The 8,931-nt window shown below is 36.4% G+C and overlaps 1 protein-coding gene across 1 annotated transcript; it reads left to right on the top strand.

Moving 5' to 3' along the window:
• On the top strand, window positions 6,783-7,610 carry LOC102171865 (olfactory receptor 2T12-like). The gene has a single exon (XM_013965438.2). It carries the CDS (start codon window positions 6,783-6,785, stop codon window positions 7,608-7,610), a length of 828 nt encoding a protein of 275 aa, XP_013820892.2.

Genomic DNA, 8,931 nt, shown 5'->3' with positions numbered 1-8,931 from the left:
TCAAATCATACAGTCTAACCTGCCTTTTTACTCAGATTCTTCAAGTGGGCCCTATTCTTCAGTTTCAGGATGCTACTCATTCAGGTGCACCTTGATTTACAGGAATGATGGAAACTTACCACGCTTGCATGTTGCTAGGTTGATTCAGTTTTCCCCCATTTGGCCCCTTAGAATTCTTACCTCCTATTAGGTTAATTATCTGAATTACTCTGCTCTGTTTGAAAATAGATAGTGGTTTCCATTTTTATAACAGTATAGTCACAGGAACCTTTGGCTTTATAAATTAGGAAACCAGGCACAGACAACTTAAGGTGTTAAAATAGACAATATGCTCAAACATTTTCTTCTCATGGCAATAAAAGAAGCAAGATAAAAGGGGAAAAAATGATGTCTCTAAAGATCTTGGTGTGGAATTGACAGATAGAGATGTTGAAATACAAGGCATTAGGCCAAACAAAATATAGCTTAGCCAAGCCAATATACATGCATATACACACACATACACAAGTATGTGTTTGTGTGTGATTACATATACATAATGCATATACATGTATGACAGTGACGTTCACTCTCCACATGGAAATAGGCAGAATGCAGAGAATATTTATAAAGCAATAATAAATCACACACAGACTTCAAACATGTATCTAAAGACTGTTGGCTGAGAAAACCAATTTGTCACAGTAAGATTATTTTCTACAAATATCAAGTTAGAGAAGGCAATCTGGATTTTGAAAAATGAAGAATATTTTCCTAAATTGGGGTTCATGTTTGGGAATGCATGTAAGAATTAAAGATTTTAAAATTTAATAAATAAATAAATAAATAAATTTAAAAAAATAAAAAAAAATAAAAACTAGAAAAATGAAGAATATTTAAGGGGAATGTTCCAGTGACAATAAAAATGAGAAAACTACAAAAATGACTTTATTAATTTTCTTCATCCATATTAGAGTTAAAAATTATATGGCTGTCCAGTAAAAACTGAGAATGTCTGAGAACATATTACTATATTCCTCTCACTGTTTTTTCCATTTGGGAATGTTTATTGCTATATTCAGGACCTTGATTCACCAAATATGTTGGGTATTTGGATGACATGTATTTCACAGGTCATCAGATATAAGAACATTCCTGGATCTGTGGGTAACTGCTCAACACCCATAACTGAATGAGATTTTTACTTGTTTCCTTTGGAAAGTGAATGAACTGGTTTTGTGAAGAAATTAATGGAATAAGACATTTGTTAACATTAAAGGAGAAATGATTGATTAGTGATGTTTATTAGTAATGTTGTTTCCTACTTCTGGGATACAGGTCATATTGTACTTTGTCTATGTCCCATGAATTGCCTAGCGTGTCTCTTTAACCCTAGGAGAGGAGAGGGAAACAGAAGAGTAGAATTTATTTCCCTTACTTCCTATCTGCTCAGGTGTAACTTCTTGACTGCACTGTAGCCAGGTATCAGCACCGATTAGATGCCCTTTTCAAAGAAGTCTGTCATTATGAAGTCTGGAAAGTATTTAATTTCTACATACCTCCTGGAGAAGAGTTGAGCAGAACATCTTTTTCTTATTAAAATAAGGGTCTGTTACAAACTTTCTGATTTCTCTAAATTATGTTCAAATATTTATAAATAATCTTAAATTACTCTCAATTTTGACCCCAAGATTCACTGTCACTTCAGTTTCGTGATGAAATTCTGAGTGGTATGTCAATTTTTCCCTCGGATATAAGTGTACCTGATCTTCATACTCATGCCCCTGGGAAACAACAGAATATTTCATGTATATTGCTCAATGTCTATTTCCCCCATCTGACAGTGGCAGCACTGTCTACAGCTGTGCTTCCAGAGCATTGCTCTGACAACTCTGACCAACATGAAACAATATTCAAAACGGAAAGCATAAATTTTATTGACATTGATTGTTACTCTCTTGCCAAATGTCTTGCTTGAAATCTGATAAACTACCTGTCAGGCTGTACTACTGTTACTTAACTTGGAGTCTGAGGTTTAACAAAGGAAATAATATAGCTTTGCAAAGGAAATAATATGAAAGTGAAAGCCATTCAGTCATGCCCAACTCTTTGCAACTCTATGGACTGTAGTGTGCCAGGCTTCTCTGTCCATGGAATTCTCCAGGCAAGAATACTGGAGTGGGTTGTTATGCCCTCCTCCAGGGGATCTTCCCAACCCAGGGATGGAACCCAGGTCTGAGTCACCAGGAGAGCCCAGGAATACTGGAGTGGATAGCCTGTTCTTTCTCCAGGGGATCTTCCAGACCCAGGAATCGAACTGGGATCTCCTGCATTGAAGGTGAATTCTTTACCAGCTGAGCTACCAGGAAAGCACAAAGAAATAATATAGTTTGACCTTAAAGGTAAGGTTTCACTCAGAAGGTCAATTATGTTCTAAATCAGTGTAAGATTGGACACTTTGATAAGATTCAACATCCAAAGGTAGAGTTAGAATGAAAATCTAGGTGGTGCTCCCTTCCTAAAACAAGCAAAATAACAATTATTACTTCTCACCTGGATTAAGCAATTTGCAATATCATATATATATATATATATATATATATATATATTTTACAGAGGCAGCTTTTCCCACTAACTATTCCATGAGAAAGATATATATACACACACACACACACACACATATGTATATTTTCATTTGTGGAAGGCGATTCTTATATTTACTCTTAAGCAACACAAAGTTACAGGGGTGGTAAAAATGAAGCTAAAACATACTTTCCCTGGACTTTTAAAATAAAAAGTAAACCAATAATAAGATTATAAAAATTATCCCAGATATAATCAAATTGCAAATTTCTTGACACAAAAATGTAATCTGCTATAATTGTTCTTGCTATTATAATGCATTTATTACATAGACACAAGCATGCAAATACAAAATTATATATAGTTATGTTACATAGATACAAACTAAATGAAACTTAAAATATACCATTAGTTTATCAATTTAATTTCAAAAAGAAAAGTAGCTGAATTCTATCATAGGCTTTATGAATTTAATTGCTGAGTTTGACCAAATCTTGTCTTTCAATAGCACACTCTTTAAATTTTCCTCCTTATTAAAGTTTAAGCAAGTAATGCTAGAATCAGATTAGTCCATTCAATGTATTTTTAAATAGACATCTCTTTCCAGGTTTATTTGCATTTTAGCTTTCTTTGTGTAAATAATTCTTTCTTGTTTTAATGAATCATAGCATCATGAAAGCATGTAAGAAAATATATTGAAGTTTTAGGGACTTCTAAAATCCTTGAAAATTAAATATCTTTGTTATACAAAGAGTCATATTTTTGCAGCTCTGACATATTAATAGGATAGTACATTTAGAACTGGGCTTCCCAGATTGTGCTAGTGGTGAAGAACCCACCTGCCAATGCAGGAGAAGTTAGAGAGGAGGGTTTGATCCCTGGGTCAGGAAGATCCCTTGGAGAAGGGAATGACAACCCACTCCAGTATTCTGGGGAATCCCATGGACAGAGGAGTGTGGTGGACTACAGTGCATAGGGTCACAAAGAGTTGGACATGACTGATGCAACTTAGCATACAAATTTAGAATAAGATGGCAATAGGCCACACACATTAATAGGTCAATGCAAACACTGTGATGGGCACGTTTGATGTTCCAAAACTAGAAAAGCTTTCCTCCATTCAAAGAGGAACAATAAGAAGATGCCACTCAGAGGGGATGCAGATGCAGACTTTTGGAGTGTGTCATTTTTATCTTGTGTGAATAAATGATACTAATCTCTAAATATTTCTTAGGTTTGCTTATTAAATTTGAACTCTATAAAGTCCACAGTTATTTCACTTTCTCTATATAGTTTTACAGATAAAATCCTTTTGACTATGTACCCTACAACCTGAAGAACTTAAACATATGTTAGCTGGCATAATCATTGGGTTAAAGTACTTGTAATAACCTGAAATTACATCAAATAAATGATTTGGCTATTATCATTTTAGTTTTTACAGAATAGATTGATTAATTCTCTGTTTTCTTGGGGCAAATTTATAATTTTAATGTTGAGTGAAGAAAGTAAGGATTAGAAAAATATAGAAATAAAAATCATAGACAGTTTTAACTTTTCTATGATAGCTCTATGAGAAAATAAGAGAGGCTGTATTTGTGCCTTCGGGTAGCATTGTAAAAGAGATGAGTTTGTGATTTAAAGTAAAAATATCACAACTTTACAACACTATAAATGAAAGACTATATAGTCAGAATGAAAGACAGAACATCTTTAACATTCTGAAACCATAGTGCCAAAGAAAAAATATTTATTTTTACAATATTACATATTCCTATTCCTACCCTAGTTTAGAGGTAAGCTTTTATTGTCCATGTAATGCCATTGTAAATATTTTATTTACAAGATGAATTATTCTTCATTTAAACATTTCACCACACTTTGTATCCATAGCCAATTTTAGAAAATATCCCACAAAAATTTTCTTGTTATAGGTTTACAGACATTTTAAATAGTGGCAAATAGATTCACTATTTGAATTAAATTCACTATTTGAAATTATCACATATTTGTAATATGAAAAGATAGAAATTTCAATGAACCAAATAATAAAACATTCTCACATTTTAGGAAGTATAATTCCTTGCTGCTGCTGCTGCTGCTGCTGCTGCTAAGTCGCTTCAGTCATGTCCGACTCTGTGCGACCCCATAGATGGCAGCCCACCAGGCTCCGCCATCCCTGGGATTCTCCAGGCAAGAACACTGGAGTGGGTTGCCATTTCCTTCTCCAATGCATGAAAGTGAAAAGTGAAAGTGAAGTCGCTCAGTCGTGTCCGACTCTTAGCAATCCCATGGACTGCAGCCCACCAGGCTCCTCCGTCCATACCACTCATTTAATTGACACATATAGTAGACCTTTCCATTAGACAGTCTAAACACAATTATGCTGACTAATCATTTATATTTGTGATGACTATTGTTTGTATATACTTATCTCACTCAAAACTAAAACATACAGTCATACCATTTATGTCCATTGAGAAATTGAGTTAGTGATATCATAATAGATAAAATTCTTAATACAAGTGGAAACATCATAATAAGGAAATGCATGGTATAAGCAAAATTTTTGGTTAAAATTAATATTTTATGCTTATACATGTATCTATGCAAAATTAAAAACAATTACTATGAATTAAGAAAAAAATCCTATTAAATCAATAATTAAATGCAAACCTGGAGTGAAAGCAACACAAATGTCCATAAGTGAAATGAATTAATAAGTAGAATGTAGTATGTGCATATGAAGAAATATTGTTCATCCTTAAAATGAAAGGAAATTCTGACTTATCACAGCATGGACAAACTATGAGGGCATTACAATAAGTGAAGTAAACTAATCAAAAATAACATAAAAGTAAATGCTGCATGATTTCATTTATCTAATGTTCCTAGAGTAGTCACTTTTATAGAGATAGGAAGTAGAACAGTGATTTTCAAGGGCTGAGGAGAAGGGGTAATGGAATATTATTGTTTAACTGGTAATAGTTTCAGTTGGAGATGATGAAGCGTCTGGAGATTAATATTCACGATGCTGTCACAACCAGTATGAACGTACTTAATTCCACTGTATTGATAGTACACAATTTAAGAAACTTGCCAAACATCCTATAGTTACTGAGTTACCTATTGATTTTTAAACAGGATTAAACTTCTGAAGGTTTAAACAGGGACAACCTTCCAACAAAATAGGAATGAAAATAATGGAATATTTTCTTATTAGAAGGATTCAAGTCAAAGAAATACAGCAGGAGGGTTTGAGGTATTTCAGAAGAATGACACTGAGGGCTATAGTTGGAAATGCATATACTATTAGCAGTTCAGACTGATTATTAGACACAAAGCTAGTGTGCAGATCATGAAGTTCTGGAAAATATGAAATGCATTTGACAATGGGAATTTCCATGATATCTTACTTTAAAACAACCGGCTAAACCTTCCAGTAGAATCTGGCAAGTGATAATGGTAAGATGACGATCAAGCAGTGGAATTAAGAATTGAGTGAGCCTTTTACAATGCCTTTCTCCTTCTTGATTGACTAGTATGAGATGGATGTAAAAAGTGTGGGTAAAGAGAATGACTGTGGAAGAAGAAGACTCTTTCTGTCAGGTCACTTCACTAGATCACAACATATCATCGAAACTGAATTAGCCTCCTTACTTCTTCAGTTATGGTTGTATTTATTTAACTAGCTAAAACAGCTTTGGCTCCAGGATATCAGAGATGAAAATGCTTTTGAGGACTTAGATCCTCATGAAACTGAAGGAGAAATTAAATTCATCTCTGTGTTTGAGTGAAGAAGTAAGAAGATTATTTTATTCTTTATCCAATAAAAGTTGTGTTCCGGTGAATTTGCAGGGAAAACTTCTCCCTACACAAAACATCGTTTCCAGTTATGAAGGTTTAAACAGATTTATGGGATTACATTGGAGGGGGATACTGCTAAGAAGGTCACTATTGTTTTCAATTTATAGCTTCGCAAAGTTAAAGTAAATGCACTAACAATTTCAAATTAAGTTGTTTCCATCTACAGACTCAGTTCTTCTACTTCCTGTGCATAAGAGTATGTCATCTTATTTTGAAAGTAAAAATAACTTCCAATATTAACTGATGTCAAGAAAAATTATTGGATTTCAGTGTGTTTCAATAAAGTTTGGTATGTCATGCATATGTAACCCTCATGTATTTCTCCATGTGCAGTATCACTTTTGTTTGAAATCATGGAAAACTGGAATATCACTGCAGATTTCATTCTCCTAGGTCTCTTTAACCACACTGGAGCCCACCAACTTCTCTTTGTGTTGGTTCTGATAGTTGCTTTCACCTCCCCAGTGGGCAATGCCCTCATGTTTCTCCTGATTTTCCTGGACCCCAGACTCCACAGGCCCATGTACTTCCTACTGAGCCAACTCTCCCTCATGGACCTGATGCTGATTTTCACTGTTGTGCCCAGAACAGCTGTTGACTATTTGACTGGCAGAAAGTTTATCTCCGCCACTAGCTGTGAGTTCCAGATCTTCTCCTTTCTTAGTTTTGGAGAGGGTGAGTGCTTCCTCCTGGCAGCTATGTCCTATGACTACTATGTTGCTGTTTGTCATCCACTGAGATACCCAGTCCTCATGAGTTGGAAATTATGCCTCAGTATGATTTTGGGGTCTTGGTTCCTTGGTGCAGCTGATGGGCTCATGCAAGCTGCTGCAACCCTGAATTTCTCATTTTGCAGTGCCCAAGAGACTGATCACTTCTTTTGTGAGGCTCCCACTCCTGTGCGTTTGGCTTGTGCTGACACTTCTGTTTTTGAGTATGTCATGTACATCTGCTGCGTGTTAATGCTCCTGATCCCCATTTCCCTCATCTTGATTTTCTATAGTCTCATCCTTGCTGTTGTTCTCCAAATGTGTTCTAATGAAGCCTGCAAGAAGGCTTTTGCCACTTGCTCTTCACATATCTCTGTGGTAGGAGTCTTTTTCGGAGCTGCTATTTTTACCTACATGAGACCCAAATCCTACAGGTCAGCTAACCATGACAAGTTTGTGTCGGCATTTTAGAGTATCTTCACACCTGTGCTAAACCCCCTCATCTATAGTCTGAGAACAGTGAGGTCATAGGAGCTCTAAGAAAGTGTATGGATCTGTGTACTACTTTAAGTCTTGATTAACATTAGATTTATTTGCCCTAACATTCAAGATTGTACAGTGTGTTTGTAAAATTCCCTTGAGAGAGTATATACTCATTATATCTCTGAAGGAAAGTTACATTGCTTAAAATAGCCTGGAGTTAAAACTCCCCTTCAGGTCCTCCCCAACATTCTATGCAAAACAAAGAACTCTTTCACTCAAAGGAAAAATGGACATTAAGGTTGATTACGCCCAACTCCCAGCCAGTCCAGCCTCTGATCAGTCTCCAAAATTCCTTGCCCCAGCCATTTAAGAGATAACTACTCTGAACAACCTTGGAGAAGAACAGGCCCCCTTAAGACAGTAACTTTCCACATACATGCCTATATATACTTACTCTTTTTTTAGATAAGTGCTGCTGCTGCTGCTGCTAAGTTGCTTCAGTCGTGTCCGACTCTGTGCTACCCCACAGAAGGCAGCCCACCAGGCTCCGCCATCCCTGGGATTACCTAGGCAAGAATACTGGAGTGGGTTGCCATTTCCTTCTCCAATGCATGAAAGTGAAAAGTCAAAGTGAAGTCACTCAGTCCTGTCAGACTTCGCGACCTCATCGACTGCAGCCAGCCACGCTCCTCCTTCCATGAGATTTTCCAGGCAAGAGTACTGGAGTGGGGTGCCAATGCCAGCTAGCTAATCTGACTGCTGCCGCTTCTCGCCTCATTAAAGGTGATCTGTTCCTGTAAAGTGCCTGCATCATTCTTTTTCTGAACTTCGCCTTCTCTAACTCCCTTACCTTACAATCTCCGTGTATTATTTCTGTTTTACTTTAGGATTCATATAGACTTCCATACTTTGGGATTATTTGCTAAGCTATGGTCAATAAATCAGACTATTATTAAAAACCTGTTAATCACAAATCCTCTTGCCTGGAAAATCCCTACCAGGATGGAGGAGCCTGGTAGGCTGCAGCCCATGGGGTCGCTAAGAGTTGGACACGACTGAGCGACTTCACTTTCACTTTTCACTTTCATGCATTGGAGAAGATAATGGCAAACCCACTCCAGTGTTCTTGCCTGGAGAATCCCAGGGAAGCAGAGCCTGGTGGGCTGCTGTCTATGGGGTCGCACAGAGTAGGACACGAGTGAAGCGACTTAGCAACAGCAGCAGCAGCACACCCCACTTCACAATAAATATTTGTTCAAAGAATGAAGAAAATTTTCAAACAATGTTGAAATTTGTTGCTTTTTAAAAG

The sequence above is a fragment of the Capra hircus genome, chromosome 7 (assembly GCF_001704415.2).
Source record: "Capra hircus breed San Clemente chromosome 7, ASM170441v1, whole genome shotgun sequence".
NCBI classification, from domain to species: Eukaryota; Metazoa; Chordata; class Mammalia; order Artiodactyla; family Bovidae; genus Capra; species Capra hircus.
Note: the sequence above shows the minus strand (reverse complement) of the source record. Positions and strands in the feature narration are given on the sequence as shown.